This window comes from Brachycentrus maculatus, unplaced genomic scaffold (assembly GCF_059751285.1).
Source record: "Brachycentrus maculatus isolate JH-2025_06_01 unplaced genomic scaffold, ASM5975128v1 h1tg000122l, whole genome shotgun sequence".
Classification (NCBI taxonomy): domain Eukaryota; kingdom Metazoa; phylum Arthropoda; class Insecta; order Trichoptera; family Brachycentridae; genus Brachycentrus; species Brachycentrus maculatus.
Window position 1 is genome coordinate 1069660 of NW_028280875.1, and position 23973 is coordinate 1093632.

Genomic DNA, 23973 nt, shown 5'->3' on the forward strand with positions numbered 1-23973 from the left:
TCACGCATGACAAGATACATGGGCTAATTTTATAAGAGTTTAGGTCAACTGTCAAAATATAAGGTAGTGTGCCAAGTCATAAAAAATATGTTTTAACCTTTACTATTGTTTCGATAGCAGTCTGATCATTTATTTATTTACAGTTTCCGATCCCTGTCCAGTATTCAAAGATAAAATATAATATCATTTTCTAGTCCTCAGTTAATCGAACATAGGCAATCATCAGATAAAATATGGAACGACCACAGCTGTGGTCGTCAGCTTACTGTAGAATTTTGTCACATTAAAAATCAAACGCTAACCCTGTTTTTAGAATCGGACTATTATTATGTCTCGCGGGTATATTATGTATCGTGGGTGAATCATGTGAGACGTTTTCTTTCGAGAGGAGCGAATCGATACATTATATGTATATACATATCGCTCACTCCTTTCAACAACGTCATATATCAAAAATCGACAATTTTCAGTTGTGTATGTTTTCGGAATGCCTAAAAAATGTGCTATTTCCCTGCAAAAGGGGCATATTTTTAACTTAATATTTACCCGCTGCTACAGGGCAGAAAGTGATGTTTTTGCATTTTGATGAAAAGGTATTGTTGAATTATTTTTTTAAACATACTAAATATTTTTCAAATGGAGAAAAAACATTCAGGTTTTACCCAAAAAGATCTGTTGCACAGTAAAAAGTTCAATAAGTGGCTTGATATTTATTTTCAAAACATTTCATTATATTTTTAATCTTTAAAAACGATCTCCTGAAAAATAAAGTTTTTTGATTTATGACGTTGTTGAAAGGAGTGGGCGATATATTTCTTAGCGGTGTCGATTTTTCTAGTTACTAAAAATATAAAACATAGACCAATATGCACATAAACCGAATTCATTTATTAAGTGTCGTTTATTAGTTGAATTTTGGCACCCGAAGCATTTATAGCAGTAGGTGTTACAAGTGTTATTAGTCAAGTACGATAATATATTGTAGTGAAGGGGACTTTGTGTTCTTCTGAACAAAGATGTTTTCACCTACACCGTCCATTTATATATTAATTTAGCCAAGATTTCAGTCGAAATTAACATAATCATCTCTATTATTAACTGTCAAAGCTGAAGTGAGAAAAGCTAGTTTTTTTCTCATCGGAAAAGTAAATGCATATTTAATATTTTTATATTGATCGTGTATTGTAAAAATATAAGAGAGTATAATATTGAAACTTACTTCATAATGTATTTATTTTATTTATTCATTATTATTATTAAATAAAAAATTTATATTTATTTTGTCAAAAAATATATTTTAAATAAATAACATAAAATAAAATAAATAATGTAGTTCTTTATGAGATTGTGCCGACCTTGTTATCGTTCTAACAACTTTTTAAACTAATCAAATGAGGTCACTAAACGTTCCTGGACATATTTTTGTGTGTTCTGGAAGTCTCGGGTTCGATTCCCAGGGGACGGGTCAAATGAATATAAGAATGAAGATGTGTAAATAAAGGTATACTAATTTTTAATAAACAAGAAATATTTGTTTTATTATGGTTAGTGGAATAAGGAAGGTAAAAATAGTAAAAAAAAATACTTGTAAAGTTGTCAATTAACAATCAACAGCAGTGGTCTCGTTTCGTGAATATTCTGTAATCCCACATAAAAATATGTCTGTCTCAAAACAGATTGCGACTAGTAAGGACGGCAAAACATATTATAGAGCAATCTGTTTCAACAATAATGTAGTACTGTTTATTATGTATTATTTATTGTATTTATGATTTAGAAAGAATCAATTGTTCATTACACATAGGAAAAAAATCGCCATAGACCTTCCTCGAAAGACGTCTAGAGGAAGACCAAAGAATTCATGGATGTTACAGAAAGATGACAAGATTCGAAGGCATGGCCTAGGTGACGCTGCCAATGACAGAAGGACCTACAACCTGAGGACGAGGAGAGCTGGCCCCAAAAGTCTACAAAGACAATAAGTTGGGATGGAGCCAGGAAAGAGATGAAGATACATAGGAAAAAAATACCTACTGTCCAGAGAACATTACCCTAGCCTATAACAGAATCCAAAGAAAATGCAGTCATTATTATTCTGGCCAAAATTTTTTATAAAGTATATCATGAATAGATTTATATTATCCACTGACACTTCGTGATGGAATTGCATTTTAATATATTATTAGATTAAAACCAATATTTTTAGCTTTTCCACTTTATTTTTATTTGACCAGCGACCGGGTTTCGTCGTTACCGACATCACCAGTCTGATGATGTCGGTAACGACGAAACCCGGTCGCTGGTCAAATAAAAATAAAGTGGAAAAGCTAAAAATATTGGTTTTAATCTAATAATATATATCATGAATGACAAATCAGAATGCAAAATATCATTTTACAGCATTATAAGTGTGTCCAAATACTATTTCAGAAATCTGGATTATCTCCAATTATAAGAGTTATTTTTCATATTATTTTGTTGACATCTCAACATAGATGAAGAAGAATATGGAAGTCTGGACATTTACGGGGCTTACGACCGTCATGGGCTGATACAATAGCGATTCAAGCACTATATTTCAAAATGGAATCATATATATATATTTAGAAATTCCAAGAATTTGAGTAGTATGGTTGTCAATCATGGGTAGAATTGGTGAATGTTACACGTGTGTAAAGCGATCACTCAAACCAGCCTATGACGGTCGTCAGCCCCGTAAATGCCCAGACTTCCATGTTCTTCTTCATCTGTGTTGAGATGTCAAAAAAATAATACAAAATATCATTCATCAGGGCTATATAAAATGTCGTTTTTAAGGAACAAAAAAATTACAATGTTACACTAAAAATGGGAGGTGTTACGAGGAACACAGGTTGCCCCAAGTGAAAGTTGAACGTCTACAGTCGAGAGTCGCGCACAAAATAGACCTCGGTTGCCAAAAGAGAAAAAGTAAAAGCGAATTTGACCAGTATTAGTACCGGTGAAAATATACGCTATCGAAGCGCACTCACTGCATGATTTTATTTGTTTTAGGTGAATGGAGTCACATTCCTTGGCAATGGAGATAGGTACACCACCATTTTATGTGTCGGGTCATTAGAATGAGACATGTTTAACAAACCACGTTTAGAAACGGGCACATTTGGTCATTTTTGAATATTGCGTAATTAGTATATGTATTGATAACTAAAAATCTAACAACCATCGCGCCGCTTCCCGCAGAGGTAAGCAAAGAAATAAAACGCCACACCGATCTGTCTTTGCAATCATTTTTCGCCTCTTCCACGTTCATACATCTCCTCATACATACCCGCCGATTCTTTCGACTCCTGACCGTTTTCAAGTATTTGACATACCTGAAGTTTTTCTCGGTTTTCGACTATTCCTTTTTCCGACTACGTTCGCCTCAAAAAATGAAAGTACGGTAATAAATTTGTATTACCGTACTTTCCTCTTTCATTCGTTCCACATGTCCAAACCATCTCAATACGCCCTTCTTAATTTTATGGATAGTGCTTATCTCAGCTTTGCATTCCTTCCTTATTTCACCATTCCAACATCTATCATACATGAATTTACATAGTTCAAACCAGTAATTCAAACGAAACTATGGCCGCAAACCCAGTGAACTTTAGTAAATAATTCTAGTATAAAAATCTGTCATAAACGGTAAGTAGGTCTTTAGGTAGCGTTTGAATATTTGTAGGCAATTTGGTGGGATATTTACGTCGAACGAGGTTAAGTGAAAAAACACGACAATCAAGTTTATTTTGTACCTGCTACTAGTTGGTAATGCAGACTTCTTTCTTATTATGTGTAATCAATAAAATAAACACACGAAATCACTACAATGAGGTGAAATACTAGTTTTCTCGCGTGTGTACATAAATAAATAAATAAATAAAAATATACCCGGAGTTTGTCAAATGTATGTCAATTTGAATGAGGTGCTACCGCCAAAAAACCTACAGCATATCATTGGCAAATCAATATTAAGGCCCTACGTACGTTAAATAGCAACTTAACTTTCTTTAACCTAAGGTAACATTTGACGTAATTGTTTTTTTTTTAAATCATCGTTTTCTTATTGAAAAAAGTTTTTCTTTGAGGTAAATATATGGTTTTGAAAACATTGAAAGGTTTTAAAATGATCAATTATTCTTAACCTTCCAGTGGGCGCGTTGTCATCAAATTTATGACAAATACACCTTATCGCTTCCTCCATCCTTACCACTTAATTGCAAGCATCCAGCTCCCAGCTATTCCAGGGTCAGTGTCTTTTTAAACTACAGACCTACCTAGTGTGCTAACAAGTTTTTGTTTTTCATTGAAATTTGGAAAATTCCTTTGAGCGTAAATTTAAAACATCGCTCCTTAAAGTGTATTTTATATGGAAATAAACTCACTTTCCTATTTATTTTTCATTTAAATCGTTGACTTTAGAGTTAAATGTATTTTTTTCATTTTTTTACATGTTTTAACATGAAAACATATCAGACCAACTGAAGAGAGTAGAAAACAATGGAAGAATTTTTAATTCACACTAACCACGGGACCACAACCCGATACTCGATATTACATTTACATTACATAAAATCACACAATACTAAATCATTCGAAGATTACAATGTTTACGTTTGACGCCTCATGGGTTACGTTTTGGAATAATTTGCGTATAGAACTGTAAACGAGTATCAATTTATATGCATAAAAATTTATAGTCAAAATGGAATCCATAAAAAGTTGACACGATTGGAACCGACGCAGAAATGGCGTGCAAATCTGACATAGACCTTTGGAATTTAAAATTCCCAATCATGTTTTATCAAATTTACTATTATTAGAAACCGCGCGTATATATTTCCGTCATAAAAGAAATAAATTATTTCGTTTCATGTTATTCTCCGATTTCATTTTACAGGAAATCAGTAAGACATAAACAGAGATTATATTGACCGCAAAACTAAATTCCGACTCTAACCGTACACACAACATTTTGGGTGCATCTAAATACTTATTCACAAAATGTAGTGAATAAAATACCGTCCAAAATACAATGGTCATAAAAAATCATGTTTTCAGGCGTCTCTCAGAGTGTAAAATAATTCGGTAAGGATCTTGCATATATTTAAAGGTCTCTGCTAAATAAAACTTACTCAAATCGACCATAGATACTGTCTCAAAGTCGCACATGAAGCGATGTATGAATCATATACTTAATATACATTTATGAGTTCTAAAATTTGAGTAGTGTGAATGTCATTGATCATGGGATAATGGCGAATAATACACGTGTTCTTCACCATCTATGTTGAGATGACAAAATATTTTTGGATTGTATAAGTACCTAACCAAAATGGGTTACAAATTCAATTGGCTAAAGGCTAATAAGAACCTGCCTATCATAAGAATAAAGAACCATAAATTTTAAATTCCGTTATTTTTCAAAAGTATTTTTTATCTATGCTAAGATATGAAAATGGCAACAGCTGTCACCGAGTCGCGTATATAATTTGTAGATTTTATTTATACACATATTTAAAGTTTGATCGATAAACTCAACTCCTGGGAGGTAATAAAATATTAACGCTCGTTTATCATTTTCGTTACGAAACAGAAAAAATTTGTTTTATTTTGAGCGAATCCGCCATTATAATTTTTAGGCTATAAACAATTTCAATTTGCGAGTAGGTAGGTGGTTCCGTTTTTAAATCTAGAAGGAATGTAGGGTAAAAAGGCGCTAAATTGCGAAAGGGAAAAAACGTGGGAAATATGATATTCTAATTCTAAATATGTATATTTTACGAACTAGAGAGGGGTTAATGAGTTGAATACTTGAATAATGTACTGTAACGTGTAATACAATGACAGGTGTGCAGTTCTAACCATTCTACTTTCCAGGTATATTTATTGTTCACCTTCCCCTTCAAATAGTTCCATTGACAATAGGGTTTATCCCCAAATGAGATTTTGGTGCATGGTAGCCAGGGTTCAATTTTTTATGTGTGATTATTATTTTGAGGGGCACTTGATTCTCGATTCTTTGCGTATAAAAGTAGGCACTTTAACAGTTAAATCAGTTTTGATTTAAATAAAAAATTGGAATTGCAAGTCTTCTAGAATACCAGTAAAATGATTACCAACAGATTACAAACGGATAATGTAGTAATGTTGAATGTCGAGACGAATGAGCCGAGTGAAAGGAGAAACAAAGGTTGCCATCTTGGGTTATCTCGTGGATAAGTACTTATACTACGATGCATATTGCTAAAATTGCACAATGACAATCATTTCACAAATTCAGTTCGCAAACTGTGAAAAGTTTAGAAGACGACGAAATCCCAATTGCCGTAAACAAAGGTTTAAGAACGTTTGATCATTATGACTTAAAGCTGAAATTGATACGCCCGGAGGCAGAGAACTCAGGTGGGTCAAAGTCGCAATGAAAAGATAAGATTCTGGTACGGAACTGAAGAAGCTACAGCCGTTGATCCTGATCGAACGGGGGGCATACTTTATATGAAATAATAATTGGCGACATTTACACAACATAATTGGAACTCGACAAACGGAATGTTAATGCATAAATATGTGCGTACGTCACACGACCTTCTGTCTCCGTCTCCTTTACTCCTTTCGTCTTAGAAGGAGACAGACTGATGGACACTTTGGCGGTTACCTTCCGCACGATTCGGAGTAAACTAGCGCTGTCCTCGTCTCGCGTAAAGGCGAAATCCTAAGAGAAAGTAACGACACTAAAATAATATTATGTAGTGAAATGGCAATCGCCATTACCGCAAATTGACAACTTTTCTAATATTTGGGCAGTGCTAGTCGAGGGATGCCTCGGCAGCCTGGACCCAGGTGATATGGAAGTCGCGACTGCAAGCATAGACAGAAACTATCCCGTAAAGCTAGAGCAATATTCAACTGGTAGATCGGTGTTTATCCTTTCGCTGCTGAAACGGTCAGTCAGAAGTCGGTCCTGGTCCTGGACCTCAGGTCTCGAGGAGTCAATTAGCGCACCTGGCTGTCAAGTGACAAGTAGTAAAAAGATCTCACCGTCGTTTCTTCATGAGCCACCACCGAGCAATTTAGCTGGAGCCAGACTGTAGTTCCACCTGATAAACCACACATCCATTTTATGCACACTTTTCATCTGTAATGGGATCCTATAATATCCCAAAATGTCACAACACTGTATTCTCTTCTTGACAGAAGGAGAGAAATGATTGATCTAATTTTACATAGAGACGTCACTGACAATACACTTCTAAGCTAGCATACTGAATTACATTCTACGATTATAAACACTACATTATCTTTATATACATTTAAAAAAATACACCACCAAAAATTATCACTGCATTTTCTTTATATTAATTTTCATCACTTGACACGGATCGAAATTATCAGTCGGGCAGAGAACAGTGTGCGTACAGATACTACAACGGCGTGCACACTTACGTGCGTTTTCACACACCTACTTATTTTGCCCGAACAAAATGGACCCGTCCAATGGACCAACAACATGACGTTCGCCACAATAATAGCAGCTGATTGATTCAATATACTGCCAGAGCTGGCGCCACTTATCAGGGACCCAATATTTCGAAATGCGCGCTCAAATGATTGGGGAAGATGGGAGTCGATAACGATTTGATGTTCGTCTATTTATTTTGTTAGACGAATATTTAAAATACAAACATTTGGTATAGTTGGAAAGTAGTGTTAAGAGACTTGATTGAAATATTTCATGACTAACAGTTTTAATATAAAATTATACTAGGTACTTTTTAAATACTGTACAATGAGAACTTTTGAGTTTCTATCACTATTGACAGAAATGGAAAGCATAATTTACTATTTTTTTTATGGAATATACCGTTTTTGTTTTCATTGCCATCATCCAATTGAGATTTAAAAATAACATCCAATTTATATTCGTTTGTTAGCCTGTTGTAAGATTTTATAATATTTTCAGGAGTTCAATTTTTAAATTTTATATTGTTATGGAGATGTCAGAACAGCAAAACTGTTAAAAAGTTTTTGTTTTTATAATTTTTATATTCATTGTTTTATGCCTTTGAATAAATCCATTAAATCAAAATATATAATTTTTCAGTAACTGCTTCGAATGCATATCATGGTTTTCATGCTTATGTCTAATAACCCTGTTATCCTCCTATTACTAATAAATTAGAAAAATATAGTACTTACCTAAATAAAAACTAAAAACAGGTAAGTATTTTTTCATGCGACAACATTGTGGTAATTTTTTATTATTAATTTATTTGACCTATTTCTATGGTCAAAACCCGCCTGTTTTGGCGTTTTGGCTTTGGATTTTCGTGTTGTTTGTTATCTTTGATCGCCGTTTCCAGCTGTTTTCTGTTTTTTATTGATAATAATAATCTAATTCTTCGGGATTCTGAAGGGCTCGAAGGTTCACAATGGACCCACCGATATATCCCCCAGACGGCGGCAGTGGTCGTCCACCAAGTAAGCTCTCCAAATTTTCTATTATATTTGACATATAAACATTTGTAAAAATAACGCATAATTACGGCTTAGCCTTGCATATTTCTATCGCCATGTTCTCAAATTACATTTTTCCATGTCTAGATTTCGTTTTACAGGAACAATACGATTTAAATAATTAGAATTTGACGTTTCTGAAACACGGATGGGTTATTGCGTTTTTTTTAAAGATTTCCTCGCACTAATGTTCCGGCATTTTCCTTCTGCATATGTTTATTATATATTTACATACCTTAATTTTTACAAAGCGCATACACCATGATGTGAACTACGTCTTAGAAAATGTATTTTTGATGATTTCCCATTAGAATAGCGAGTAGATGGTCTATTTATTAGCCCAAAAGTATTTTTTTTGTTTTGCTGAAATATAATTTCGCATGTTTACAACTTTCCTACTGTATTGTTATTTTTAAAATTGACACGCCCAACCGATAATGTCGGATTTGCATAAAATGCATAAATCACGCAACTTTTGATATTTTTAGTACAAACAAGTGTAATGATTCTCAATATGGTGATATTGTCCTCTGGGGGGCGCTACACAGGCGCTGCTAGCCCTGGTGGGCCGGATGGACAATTTGTGCCAGGTGAAAAAAATATCCAGGGACCAAAAGCTTGTATATTTCTAACTCTCCCCCTGACATACTTTAAAAAAAGAGAATAATAATAAATGTTTAGTTTACTTTTGCAAAATAAGATCCAAAAAGAGCTGTTTCTATAGAAATAATAGACTGTTTGTGAGGGTATAGAAATAACTATGTCAATCTCAAATGACCTTGTATGCATCAAATTGTTTGGAAATGGAACAGTTACTATACATCTTTCTGTTTGTGTTAAATTCATCTATTACAGCAAGCACTGAAATACTTCTAATAAAATTAAACAAATTTACTGTTAAATGAAAATAAGGATATTTGAACAATTAATTGCGCCAAATCTGTTTGATCTAGCGAGATCCTACCGACTCTCTCAAAATGCTTGATCACCTCCAAATCTTTTGCTGGATCAATATTACAAAATATAAAGAACCCTTTGACTACCTAAATCCGATACATTTTGGACAATATGTTAGGGATTTTTCAAGGTTGTGCAATTTTTTTTGATTCATATGAATATAATTAAACAATTAAAATGTAACTTTGTTTTAAAATCACTATAAATATCTTATTATAACTTAATTATAATGTCTGCCGGTTTCAAAGCTAATATTTATAGTGATTTTAAAACAAAGTTACATTTTAATCATAAAATGGAAAATCACAAAGTTAGTGCTTCAAAGGTAAATTATCATATGAATATGTTTTCAGTAAATTATACATCGATATTTAGAATTGAATGATCATTTATACCTTACAATTAGTTGTAATACTACAAAAATTGAAGTTATAAAAATATTTATGGAGAAATGACTAGAACAAAGTACATTAAACCAATTTTCTTTTTGCGAAAAGTAAGTTGTGTAAAGCTGTGCTATTCTTCGAATACACACATGCAACATTCGCCATCCTTTTTTCATTTAAGTTTTACTTAGTAAATACCGCTAATTCTTAAAATTTACTGTGACACGTGTTTCGATGCATTCCACATCAATGAATGAAATTCACCATTCTACCTGTGGACAACCACACTACTCAAATATTTGGAATTCCTACACACATTATAAATTTCATGTTGGTTCATGTTTCGGTTCACGGCGGCATCTATGGCATCTTTGAAAAAGGTTTTATTTATCAGAGACCCTTTTATTTAGATGTATGCAAGATTCTAACCGGATTATTTTACATACTGGGAGACGCCTAAAAACATGATTTAAAATTTTTACGCAGCTTATAATTTGACCAGTTATTTTATTCACAATATTTTGGATGTGTCAAAATCCTTGTTTCGCTCTTTGGAGTTATTTTTTTTTACATTTCGACATCATAACATAGATGAAGAGGAGTATGGAATATATTTTCTAAAAGTGTTTTTAAAGAAAATCTAAAAGTAGCTTGAAATGTCATATATATATGTGGTTTTAAAATTAAATTAAACGTTAAAGTTAATAGCTGGTATTTTCTTCAGGCTAAAAAAAGCTTTAAATAACAGGGATTATTCAAACAGGGATTTTAGAGTTAACATTTTGTTGCCAGTATATTTAATATGTTTAAATAAATCAATAATAAAAAAATGACTCTTTTTTTAGCTGAACCCCCTGACAATCGGCGGCCCTTAGTCCAGCCCCGGAATGTGTCGGAGCGGGAGGAAGGCCAGCCAGGTAGAACCAGCCGCTCCTTCTTTCCGCGTCGATCTGAGGGTCTCCGGCGCCTGCTGTTTGAAAACAACGATCCGGAGCCGCAGGAAATGCAGGAGGAACCCGTGGAGGAAGCTGACATGGTCCAGGACATGCTGAGCACCAACCTGGAGGAGTTCGATAGGGACCTGCCGCCAATCCACTCGGTAATTGACCCTCTTCTACTTTATGCTTTCATTGGTGAACGTCACGTCCCAAAGGATGTCTGGGGCTTCTTTCAGTCCTCCCCCGAGTTAACGGCAGTTTTTAGAGAGGACGTCGTTAGCTCCTGTATTTGGTCTTCCATTCTATTTTGTGGCAGTTCCGTGTCTGTCTGCTGTGCTGGTCGGGGTTGTGGGCATCTGTGTACCGGTCAGCGCCTGGTTGGAATCGGATCTAGCTGACTAATTGAACTAAATACTAATCCCTTTCACTGCCTGCACCGGGGTACAGTTTCACATTTTCAATAAATTTCGCAACTTAGTTTAAAAAAAAAGTTGCTTTGCAAGAGCAGATCTGTCAGGAAGCCTAGATGCTTCTTTATCAGATTTGGGCATGCGGTGGGACAGATTTCAATGTGGCAGTTCTGTAGTTATCGCCAACTTCTTTATCCTGGTTTGTCAATACTACAACTACTACTACTACTACCATGAATATGAATTTTTCACTACTGAATATGAATTTCTACTACCATGAACATTTTGAGTGTGCTCAAATATATTTATAAGCTAAAATAATAAAAATGAAAATGATATTTTCTGGCGTTTAATAATAATAAATAATAAATTTGGATAACTTATATAGCGCCATTTTCGTAAAAAAAATACCTCAAGGGCGCTTCACGGTGAATGAATTGGGGAAAATATTATGGTGGAAATGATTTAGCAAACAAATGTGTTTTTAGTCTTTTTCTAAAGATCATCTCACTCTCACTATTTCTAACCATCGGTGGAAGAGCATTCCACGCCGTCGGTCCTGCAACAGCAAAGTTTAATAATAATAAATAATCCAAGATTCGGACCTTACATACTTATATGTATAAGAGTTTCTGCTCAATAAAAAGCTTCTTTTCGTCTCACCAATAGATAGATGTCTCTAGTGAAGTTCTAGTGATTCAAAACAAGGTTTCTAAATTGGTTCATATATACTGGGCTTGCGACCGTCATAGGCTGATACAATAGCGATTCAAGCACTATGTTTCAAAATAGAATCATATATATAGAACCAAAAATTTGAGAAGTATGGTTATCAATAATGGGTAGAATTGGTGAATGTTCCAAAGTGTGTAAAGTGATCACTTAAACCAGCCTATGACGGTCGTCAGTCATATTCATCTTCATCTTTGATGAGATGTCATAAAATAATATGAATTTTTAATTACTTTTTTGACGATGAATTAGTACAAAATATTGCAGACGTAATTGTAAATTAAATATGCTTAAATTGTTATATTTTGTTTGAAAAGTGGATAAACTTTGAATAAAACATTTTAAAAAACCTGATGTTTTTTAAATACTTTTTTATAAATAAAACTCCAGCATTAAGTGGTTAGTAAAGATGTTGGGCACGGTTTGGTAAAAATACAAGGAGGCTTGCGAACGTTTCAGTACCTGCCGTACGTGTTGGTGAACGTGTCGGGGGCATCCAACCTGGAGGCGGGCTGGAAGGGGCACGTGCTGTGCTGGCCGTACGAGAGCATCGTGTTCCCCGGAGAGACTGTCCCCATGATCATACAGAACGTCATGGACGCCGAGGCCATGCGGCGCATGGTCAAGGACGACCGCTTCTTCGGGCTTGTCTTCACCGGGTGAGTATTTAAGGAGTAACCCGCAAAGCCTCATTTAAAGACTTGTCTGCAGGTAGGATAGTAAGGATAGGGAAGGTAAATGTGAAAAATACATGGCACGATCAGGTATGCCAAATACTTTAAAGTGGTCAGATTAGGAGTCGTTATAATCGGCGGGTATGTATGAGGAGATGCATGACCGTGGAAGAGGCGAAGAATGTTTGCAAAGACAGAGTGGTGTGGCGTTCTATTCTCTCTGCCTATCCCTCCGGGGAAGTGGCGTGATGGTTAGTTAGTTAGATAGCTAGACCAATTGAAAATAAATCTTTCTTGAATTTATTTTTCACTTGGCGGAAATCGAACCTGCGACTCCAGTTTAATGATTGAGGATTTCAAATACTTGAAAGGGGTCATGTCAGAAGTCCGAATAATCGGCATGTTTGTATGAGGAGATCCATGAACGTGGAAGAGGCAAAGATTATTTACAAAGACAGAATGGTGTGGCGTTTTACTCTCTGTGCCTACCCCTGCGGGAAATGGACGTGATGGCTAGTTAGTTAGTTAGTTTATAAGCGCCCTTGAAGTATTCTTTTTACAAAAATGCCGCTGTATAAATTATCCAAATTATTATTATTATGTTTTCTCAAAATTTAGACATTTGACTATTGTACAATATAAACCTAGTTTAAAAACAGTATAAATAGATATAGACTGGGCTTTTTTTCTAGACAAAAATGGTCCTGGAACTCACTTCATGTTTTTTCTCTTCTTCTTCTTCTTCTCTTCTTGAGATGAGATTAGTATTGTAATGAAAACATATATTTCATTACAATACCATATTTTATCATTCTGACGAATTATATAAACATAGATATTAATTATATAAGCGCAAACATTGTTTCATCAGTTTGAAAATTAAAAAATTCCGTGAAAAAAGGTCCCGGAAAGCCGTTCTACCACGTTACACGGAAAAAAAAGCCCTGGATATAGAGATACCAATTTTTTATCTCTGTTTCTCAATATCTTGATACCTTTTTTGTAAATTTTCGTTATTGACATGTGTATAAATATTTTTGTTTTTGTTTTCAGCATTCAGGAAAATAATGTGACGTTTGGGGTGGTGTGCGAAGTGATGGAGAGCTCGGAGATCACGGTTCCTCCGCATCATTTCTCCATCACCAACCCGTTCACCTTCAAGGCGAGAGCCAGGGAAAGGTTCAAGCTCACCAAACCCCTTACCTGTCCGTTTGAACCGTTAGTACCAATTTCTGCTTTTTTAAATTTCTTTTTTTCATAAAGCATAATTCTATTTTTTATAATGGTCTGAGGCCTTTGAAAAAATATTTTTTAAACTCTTATTCGCACCTGATGGTGCATGGGGCACTGCATCATATAAACGCAGTGTTATCTTGATCGTTATTATATGAAGGAAAGGTGATCAGCCCTCTGCTTCAGTTCAGGGTAATATTGAATAATTATTAAAGTGAAAAAATTGCTTATATTTATTTGACCTCCTCTGGGAATTATACCCTGGACCTCCGGTACAGTAGCCAAGCGTGCTCACCATTACACTATGAGCCGGACACAATAGTAATTAAAATAAGTATTTGAAAATACTATATAGCATAAATTTAACATAAGCGGGAAGTGACTCAGTCAATGTAATTTTGAATATAAGTGATTTTTTCACTCTGATATTTATTCAATATTACCCTGGTCTGGCATCTAAAGCAGAGGGCTGATCACCTTTCCTTCACGTGTCAAAGATCAAGATAATATTTAATGGTGCAGTGCCCTATGCACCATTGGGTGCAGATGAAGGTTTAAAAATAATGCTCTTGCGGGCACTTATAAGTCAAATTTTAAAATTAGTATCAATAGAAATTATCAGATACTTAAATCATGAAAAATGTCATATGTTTGTTTTTTTTTTTTACCACAGTTTGGGCTGTCGCGAAATAGAAATTTTGCCAGACATAGTAATGGGCGACTGCCTGCTGCATGTAAGGCTCAATTCTCAATCTCTTGGGCGTCACAAGACCTTCCCAAAGACAAGGTGCGTAAACCCCATGCATATTCACATTATTAAAGCTGAGATAAGCATTATCGATAAAATTAAGAAAGGTGTGTTCAGATGGTTTGAATATTGAAAAAAGCTATATGTATTGTATTTGAGGTTGAACATAGGATAATTAGCTGTTTTTGTCAACAGCGTCCTGGTTCCAACTCTAATGTATGGAAGTGAAACATGGAGTTGGCAAAAGAAGGATGAAAGTAGACTGAATGGAGTCGAAATGCGATCTCTCGGAAGAATGTGCGACAAAACGATGTATGATAGATGTTCGAATAGTGAAATAAAGAGGAATGCAAAGCTGAGATAAGCATTATCGATAAAATTAAGAAAGGTATGTTGAGATGGTTTGGACATGTAAAACAAATGAGTGAGGAACGAACGGTAAAACAAATTTATGAGGCGAGTGTAATTGGAAAAAGGAGCAGAGGAAGACCAAGAAAAACATGGCACGATCAGGTATGCCAAATACTTGAAGGTGGTCAGGTTAGGAGTCGTAATAATCGGCGGGTATGTATGAGAATGTGCATGAACGTGGAAGAGGCGAAGAATGTTTGCAAAGACAGAGTGGTGTGGCGTTCTATTCTCTCTGCCTACCCCTACGGTGAAGCGGTGTGATGGTTAGTTTATTATTTAGTTTGAATCCGTCGTCGCTGGGAATGTGTAAGGATAAAAGAGCAAGTGAGATGGTTGGACGAGATCGGAACCCAGGATGCCATCGTTTAAAGATTTACAAAAATATACCATCCTACAATTGGTCATAAAAGGGAAGATTGAGGGTCGCAAAGGGGTTGGAAGAAGGCAGCTTTCCTGGCTTCGGAACATTCCAGAGTGGACTGGAATGAGAGGTGTGGAGGAACTGTTTCGTGCTGCCCAGGACAGACAAGGTTTTTCCCGGCTGATTGTTAACGTCGGGGGAAGAAAGATTTACAATTTCTTGTGATTATTTTTCCTCTTCCTAGTGTAGGCCTTGTGGCCTGTTTTTAAGACGGATTAGCCTCCTGTGATGTCGATTCCCAGCTGTCAATCTGCCTCTTGGTGTTCTGCCCAAGAGTCCACCTCGGAGTTGGCTGTGCAGTGCAACGTGGGGGAATCTGGATGGTTCCATTCTCCTCACATGCGCGTACTATTGTCTCCTTAGTTGCTTTCCCCACCTAACGACATCTACAATCTCGCATATTTCTCTTATCCTGATGTTCCTTATATGTTGATAATTTGAATAGTAATTAATTTAAATTTAAATGAATAAATTTAAGTTATGTTTACATTATGAAGTTTACTATCTAGAGATACTTTATTTCATTAATTGATTTGGCAGTCACTTTGTGGTAAAATCTATCCATTTTTTATTAATATTTTACTTAGTAAATACCATGGTATTTACTAAGTAAAACATTAATTAAATACTTTCTAATACACGAAGACCTGATAGATATTTCGGGATGACATTTCAGTTCTGGACACTTCAGCCGGTTAAGATCTCAGATGCGTTCTAGAACGATGTTGTTTTAGAATACGTTGTCCTAAAACTTAAGCTTAAGTACTCTCTTATGGTAGAGAAAGTCCAAAAGAAGTTTTTGAGGTATCTCTACATGAGAGAGTACGGCTATTATCCTCGGCTCTACCCGACCCAGTTCCTCCAGGGTATGCTCGGCTACAATAGTTTAGAGACTAGAAGGAATGTGTATTTAATTACGCATTTTTATCGATTGTTGCGCGGTATGATCGATAATCCTGAAATTATCCGGAGCATTGGTCTGTATGTTCCCGATAGTTACCTGAGACAGCGTCGGCGTAGATTGTTTCACATTCCTATACACAGGACCAACCTGCCGATGGTTATGCCTGTAGGAAGAGCTACCGCTATGTTGAACAATATCACGTTGGATATTGATCTGTTCCATGTGTCCGAAGGAGTTTTCCGAAGCGGGATTCTTCTACACCTTTAAGTCTTCTTGCTTACTTTTACTTTTAACATATACGCCTTGAATATTGTTTGTTATGTATATATTATTTTTTTATTGAATAAATTGAAATTGAAATTGAAAAAAAAAATTTGAAAACGTGTTATATTTCTAAGCAGGGTGAGAATGCTGAAAACATATTGTCTCTAATTGTGTTTTTATTTGATTTGCAGGCTTAATGAATTGGCTCGCAAAGCAGATGCAATGTGCACTCCGTGGCCGCAGTTTGTATTCGATAGGGTCAGCGAAGAGTATTTGACGGACCAAATCAAAGCGTTCTTTGAAAAAATGAACATAAGTAAGTTTCTGTAAAATTTCCATAAAATCATACGGATATAATTTGTAATAAAGCATACAGATGGTTACATAGAATAGACCGGAATGGCGAAGGAGGTGTCATTTGTTGCTGCAGACCAATCCACTGAATTGAGACCACGATAATTTATATGCCAAAGTAGTTATAATTATGGAAAAATTTAGACAATAATATTTAAAAAAAAACAAGAAAATTATTAATTTTCACTTATCATGTCTTGAAAAAAAATCATGTTAACATATCACTCACTCCTTTCAACAACGTCATATATAAAAAAACTTGATTTTTCAGGAGAACGTTTTTGAAGTTTAAAAATATAACATAATGCATTAAAAATATTTATCCAGCCACTTATTGAACTTTTTACTGTGCAACAGATCTTTTTAGGTAAAACCTGAAGGTTTTTTCTCCATTTGAAAAATATTTAGTTTATTTATAAAAATAATTAAACAATACCTTTTCTTCAAAATACAAAAACAACATTTTCTGCCCTGTATCGGGTCAATATTAAGTTAAAAATATGCCTCTTTTGCTGGGATATATATAGTACATTTTTTTGGCATTCTGAAAACATGCCCAACTGAAAAATAACAATTTTTGATTTATGATCTTGAAAGGAGTGAGCGACATGTGCGATTTAATTTTTAAAAAAAAGGTATTTAATAACGACTCTTTCAAAGAAGTCGTTACTTCATTTTTTATTTTAATCGGTCACTCAAAGCTAATTATGCCAATTGGTGCTCAAATTTGGCTGCGTATTGCATATTTCTAACTCCTCATATGTTTGAAAATTTGATATCAAAAACTTAAGTTAGAAATAAATATAAGCTGAGAAAAGTAACGAATACCATCGCAATCGGGCAACTGAAAAAGTAAAAGCCACCTCACTCATAATTCTAGTAGGTAGATATTTGCAATATTAATATTATTTATTATATCAGACAATGGATTATTCACCCTACGGATGAGATGTTAATAGTATAGCTGTTTCAACTTGATATGAACTTCTATTGATATGAAGTCTGAGCCAGGGCTTATGACCTGGATGTCTAGACATTCATTTATAGGTATGTTTATATCAATTTGCCCCCTAATAAATTGAGTAAATAAATAGAATTGTGTAATTAATCGTCCGCCTCCATAGTGTAGTGGTTAGCGCGCTAGGCTACCATGCTGGAAGTCCCGGGTTCGATTCACAAGAGGGTCAAAATAAATATTAGTGAATTTTCAGTCTAATATTGATTTAATATTAACCTGGACTGGTACCTGAAGCTGAAGGCTGATCACCTTTCCTTCGTGTATTTAACGATCAATGTAACACCGCTTCTATATGATGCAGTGCCCTATGCACCATCGGGTGCGGAAGAAGAATTAATCTTTATATTTAATTGATAATGATGATGAAGAATTAATAGTTTGTACTAATGACTGTTGGTTTTCCAGGAAAATTTCCTTGCGACAGTCTGAACTTTTCCTTTTGGGTGGCCACCAATTTCTCCCTGCCCAACCTGGACAGGTTGAAGCTGTTTACGACCAATTACGTGCAGCTGCGCTTGTATCTGGAATCCACCTTCATCAGGAATATGGTGAGGCTTCACTTTGCGGCGACGTGTCGGAGCTTTTACGACCGTTTTAATCTTGTATACTTTTTTATTTCAGGTTCCGACCTTGTACTGCACCATGTGCGATAACCAAATAAGCGAGAATATCGGATTCTCCATGTCCAACGAAGGAATTTACTCCAATTTTGTCAATATGGGTAAGTTCACGCCACTTTTTAACCACCAAACTGGGATTTCCTTATAAAGACGCAATGAGCTAACTTTCCATTCATGCAAATTCTTTAGGTATAAATAAATCTTATACCTACATAAACTTCAAAATTTATTATTTCATTACAAAAATCCTTATTTTTTTTTAAAATTAAACATTGTGGGTAATTTCCTTGTGTGTGTATTTTAAACCACATATCGCTCACTCCTTTCAAAAACATCATAAATAAAAAATCATCAATTTTCAGTTGTACATGTTTTCGGAATGCCCAGAAAATGTACTATATCCCAGGAAAAGAGGCATATTTTTAACTTAATATTTACCCGCTACAGGGCAGAAATTGTTAATTTTGCATTTTGAAGAAAAGGTATTGTTTAATTATTTTTTTAAATATACTAAATATTTTTCAAATGAAGAAAAAACCTTCAGGTTTTACCTTAAAAGATCTGTTGCACAGTAAAAACTTCAATAAGTGGCTTGATATTTATTTTTAATACATTGTGTTATATTTTTAAACTTTAAAAACATTCTCCAGAAAAATCAAGTTTTTTGATTTATGACGTTCTTGAAAGGAGTGAGCGATATACATCATATCATCAAGATATCAATTACTCTTTAGACTTGTACTATATAAAAAAGTCCCTAATTCATTGTCATTTTTATGAAATTTTTCTAGAAGGGATTTTGCACTCACTTGATTTTCTATACGTATGTTTCAGTTTTGAAATCTCTCATCGCATTAGTGTTTCTCCTTAACCAACTTTTGAGATTCCTTTTTTTTTTAAATGCCGTCTTTCTTTATAAAATAAAAATAGATACACATTTTATAATGATACTGTACCCATCAATCACACAAATTTCTGAGTTAGAATTAGTTCACAAGTGACATTAGCTATAAAACATTGGTGAAGGGGATACAACGTAAGACAGAATTCATTAGCCGGCCGATTGCCGTAGAGGTAACACGTTTTTCCACGCCAAATAAAAAAAAAATGTATATTAATTTATTATTTTTTTTAAATATAAAGAAAAAATTTTTTTAAATAGTTTTTTTTTAACCTTATAATTATTTCGAATAAAGACTTATGTTTTAAATGCAAAAACGGCGTTTTAATAAATAAAACAATTACGTAAAATGTTACTTGGATTTAGAGAAAATTTAGTTGCGACCTAACAAATATTGGACCTTGAAAGCAGGTCTACTATTTAAAAAAAAACAGTTAAAAAAATGGTATTTTTTTCCAATTACGGCATAAAAATTATATATTTTTATCTGAATTTGCAAAAAATATGGAATATATTTATTTTTTTATACACCGAGGACCTTGTAGTAAGTTGTTTGTTTGCTGACGTTCCAGCCGGACACAATCACGACGTGCTGACAGTGCAGAACGTGTCCAACAACGTGACCCTTCAAGGCCGCCCCTCCATGGAGTTCACCTGGTTCCCGGGCTACAGCTGGACTATAGCCATCTGCATCGTGTGCAGGTCTCATCTCGGCTGGAAGTGAGTGTTCTAATTACCTATGGTTTTACTTTTAAGGCCCTACATACGTTAGATAGTAACTTAACTTTGTTTAAACTCAGGTAACAGGTAAATTGAATTTTTGTATGGAAATTTTTTGTTTTAAAAATTAACTGATGATCAAATCTTATTAGGTTTAAGGCCATACTCGCAATCACAGAATTAATTAGGAGTCATTTCTTGCTCTTGAACTTTTTTTTTTAGAATATAGTTCAAATACAATATTTTTATATATATTTTATTAACTCCTTACCTTTCAATAACTCTTTTTTTTAAAAACCATATACTTGTTTTTAAGAAAAACTTATTTTTAAATACCGCCTTAAATATTACCTGGGTTCAAAAAATATTATGTTGCGGGCTATAAAATTAAGAGAGCAAAATAAAAACAAATTTACATGTATAAAAAGAAATTTAAAATATTCATTAATCAGTAGTAGTTATATATTGTATGTTATTGACTGGGGATTTTATATTTATAAAACTAAAAATATTTTTTTGAGTTTTTATAACATACTTCAATGGTTCTCTGTTGAGCTGTGTTTTAGTATAGGAATCAATGTGTGAAAAGATCGGGGATCGAACCTAGAGAGTTTGGCTTGTTTAACAGATATTGTTTGTTTTTCTTCTCCCAGATTTGTTGCCAGCAAGAAGAGCCTCTTTCCGCAATCATTCTGGGGTCTCTGCCGAAAATCCATAGTCGGCGGATGTTGGAATCGCGCTACGACCGACGATGAAATGGTCTAAATACTGCGAGCGGTGTTTATTCCGGGCTTACTGCATCCATGCATTTTCTTATATTTATCTTATAAGTTTAAATTTTTATTTACGACATTCTGCTTTTGGCTGTGTTATTTTGTTATACAGAATGTCCTATTTCAAATAGCATTTTATTTCATATAGTTACCCCAGTATTTTTTAAAATATCATATTGGTCTTTTATCGTTCTTTCGCTCCACGTAACCGAACCACCTAAGAGATTAATTTTTATAGATATCTATCCCACGATTGGTTAGAAATAAAAACATGGATCTAATGTAATATCAGATTCTTAATTACGATTCAAATTCTTATGATTGCTTCTCTTATAATATTGCAGTCTAGACTCGGAACTCATAAAACAAATTTTAATAAGGAAATAAATATGTTTGATCATTATATATTTTAAAGAACATGTTTTTTATAAACTTTTATTTAATGTTTTTTTTTTTAAATTCACAAATCTAGTGATTCTAAACAATACTGTAATACCTTTATTTTGGTAAATACATTAAGAAATAATGCCTTTATTTGGGAAAATGAAAAATTCAATTTAGTTATAAAATTTTTTTGAAGTGTGTGTTTGATTTTGATTATATATTAAATATTAAAATCAAACACTGATTTTTAGAGTCAACTAAATACAAAGTATTTTATTATAACACACATTTTTTTTTATTGTTTTGCCTTGTGGGATTTTCAAACTACTGCCCATTTTTTGCAAGGCAAAACAACTATCGCAATTTTTATTTTGATGTGTTTTCAATAATAAAATATAATTTAGTAGACTTAAATAATCAGTGTTTGATTTTAATATTTAATTTATAAAATTAAAATGGAGTTCTACAAATTAAACGCCAAATCTATAAATAAATATATTTTTCTCTGAGAAAAATCTGTAATTATTTTTGTTGAAGTTGATAGGCTTTGTATAAAACATACGTACTAATCAAGATATCAATTAGTACTCCGAAGAATCTCAAATTGTTACCTTCAAGCGGCGCCCGCCATGTGAGATTATTATCTTTTTCAATTTTGAGTGGACCGAGTATTGGAGTTTTATGTGACATTGTGCTCAGAGAGACGTCTTGCCCAACATCTTGGCCATTCTGACCAAGAAGATTAAGAAGAGGGCGTAACAATTTATCAGCTTATTTTCTTCCCCTCTTTTTGCTCCAGACTCAGCCTACTCGACGCCCTGAGACCGATTTTTATTTTTATTTTTTATCTTTCATTATCATTGTCATATTATTGTACAAGTCTTTATAAGTACTTGAGGTAGTATTTTACGAAAATGGCGCTATGTAAATTATACAAATTTTATGGAAACAAGAAAAGGGTTTTTTCACGTATATTTTTTTAATAAAGCAAAAAAAAAACATGATCACATGTTACAAAATCCACAACGTGACAGGCGTTGCATTGTATTCATAATAGTTTTAAATTATTAATCAAGTAAAGGTTTCAGCAATACCAAATAAATACATCCTAGAAGAAACGCTGAATTTTTTACTGAGATACGTTTATTTCATATTGTTTTTATCGTTTACTTTTATGTGAAATATCAAGTATTTTATACCATTCGTTTATGCGCTGATGAATTTCGAACAATATACTGGAATATGTAATTAAAATAATTAAGTAAGCACGGTTGTTGATCTCTATCAAGGAAATCTCAAGAAAGGAAATACATACTCATACCTAACGAGCGATCAGAGTGACCAATGGAATGTATTTTTAAGTTAGTTCACTTTATATAAATGCATTCTTGCAGTAAGCCATACTCGGTACATTATACTACATATGAGGGGTCTAGAAACCTATGGAAGTGTATCCCGAAGGCCGCCATTTTGTTTATGATAAAATTACAATCGGCATAAATAAAAATTCCATCTGACGATTCCGTATAATTAAAGCCTCTCGCAGTCATTACCATCCAATGAGGCAAATTAACACTTCCGTTTTTGTTTTCACACCCCTCATGTAATGTAATATTCATTAACAGTGTTTTCTGTAAACGCATGTTTTTATGTCAATATATATATTTAGGTGTATATCAGCTTAACAATGAACAAGTCAGACCTGCAGCAGATATATTTGAAAGAAAACTAAGGTAAAGTACATTAGAAATGTGTATCACTCAAATAAAAGTGCTTTGTCAAAAAAAAAATTACATATTATTTTTTTTACAGTCGAACCTACTTATTGTGATCATTTTAGGAGCTTTGATAACAAGAATTGGATGATAACATTGAGCAGAAGATAAGTAAAATGCATTTTCACAACATTTTCTGTGTGTCCAAATCCTTGTTCACAAATCTGGATTTCTCCACAGGTGTTATTTTTACAATTTGATGTCACAAGATAGAAGAAGAACATGGTATTTCAAAAGGTGTTATTTTTACATGGTATGTATTAAGTCTGGGTATTTACTGGGTTTACGACCTGTTGTAGACTGATTTTAGTCTGTAAATACCCAGACTTCCATATTCTTCATCTTTCTTGAGATGTCGAAATTTAAAAATAACTACCAAGTGGAAAAACCTAGGTTTGTGAACGAGTATTTGGACAATCTCAAAATGTTGTGAATAAGATTTGTCACTCCGCAAACACAAAATACAAATAAGAAAAGAAACGGTTTAAATAACACCACAAATTCAGTCCTATCACGCTGATAAAATTAACAGATGTAATTAAAAATGAACATAGTGAAATATAATTAAATTTGTGAATACAGAATGTAGGTAATTAGTAGCAGAGTGCATTCCAATGTCGAAATCGGGTTGCTGCAAAATATGGAGGTTCAAAAGTTTATTCTATATAAAATTTCTTTTAAGTAGTATTGCTGTAGTTCTGACTTTATTCATTGTGTATATTCAACATGTTGACACCAGTGCCTACTAGATAATAATGCAATGTACATTTGGCAGTTTTGTAAAGTTAGGGTTAATCTTTGACATGAAAATT

General features: G+C 33.9%; 2 protein-coding genes across 4 annotated transcripts in view; one reads left to right on the plus strand and one right to left on the minus strand.

Annotated features, from left to right (window-relative positions):
- Positions 1-7513, minus strand: part of LOC148309488 (uncharacterized) — a 179632-nt gene extending 172119 nt beyond the window's left edge. Inside the window, exon 1 of one of the 2 annotated variants that reach the window (XM_088260002.1) lies at positions 7063-7513. In XM_088260002.1, coding sequence (XP_088116128.1) covers positions 7063-7076 — 14 coding nt within the window. In that variant the 5' untranslated portion in view covers positions 7077-7513. The remainder of the gene's footprint in view (positions 1-7062) is intronic. The other variant, XM_088260001.1, reaches the window with a different exon arrangement.
- A 762-nt stretch (positions 7514-8275) lies between these two features.
- ohgt (E3 ubiquitin ligase component cereblon) lies at positions 8276-23176 on the plus strand. 2 transcript variants are annotated; one of them, XR_015837522.1, is made up of 11 exons: positions 8276-8502; positions 10727-10980; positions 12421-12620; positions 13689-13853; positions 14542-14655; positions 16808-16932; positions 18394-18536; positions 18610-18709; positions 20082-20229; positions 20883-21585; positions 21808-23176. XR_015837522.1 is itself a non-coding variant. In XM_088260008.1 (10 exons), exons 1-10 carry the CDS (start codon positions 8454-8456, stop codon positions 20992-20994), a joined length of 1410 nt encoding a protein of 469 aa, XP_088116134.1. In that variant the 5' UTR covers positions 8276-8453; the 3' UTR covers positions 20995-23176. The 2 variants fall into 2 exon arrangements, 1 of the variants encoding a protein (XP_088116134.1); XM_088260008.1 differs by having other exon boundaries at positions 20883-23176.
- Positions 23177-23973: the final 797 nt, after the last annotated feature.

Excerpts from the sequence above, each read along its gene's own strand:
- ohgt (XM_088260008.1), top strand. The coding sequence starts at position 8,454 with ATGGACCCACCGATATATCCCCCAGACGGCGGCAGTGGTCGTCCACCA. Across the intron at positions 14,656-16,807 it reads AAGACCTTCCCAAAGACAAG|GCTTAATGAATTGGCTCGCA; the intron begins GTGCGTAAACCC and ends TTTGATTTGCAG. Across the intron at positions 18,537-18,609 it reads CCACCTTCATCAGGAATATG|GTTCCGACCTTGTACTGCAC; the intron begins GTGAGGCTTCAC and ends TTTTTATTTCAG.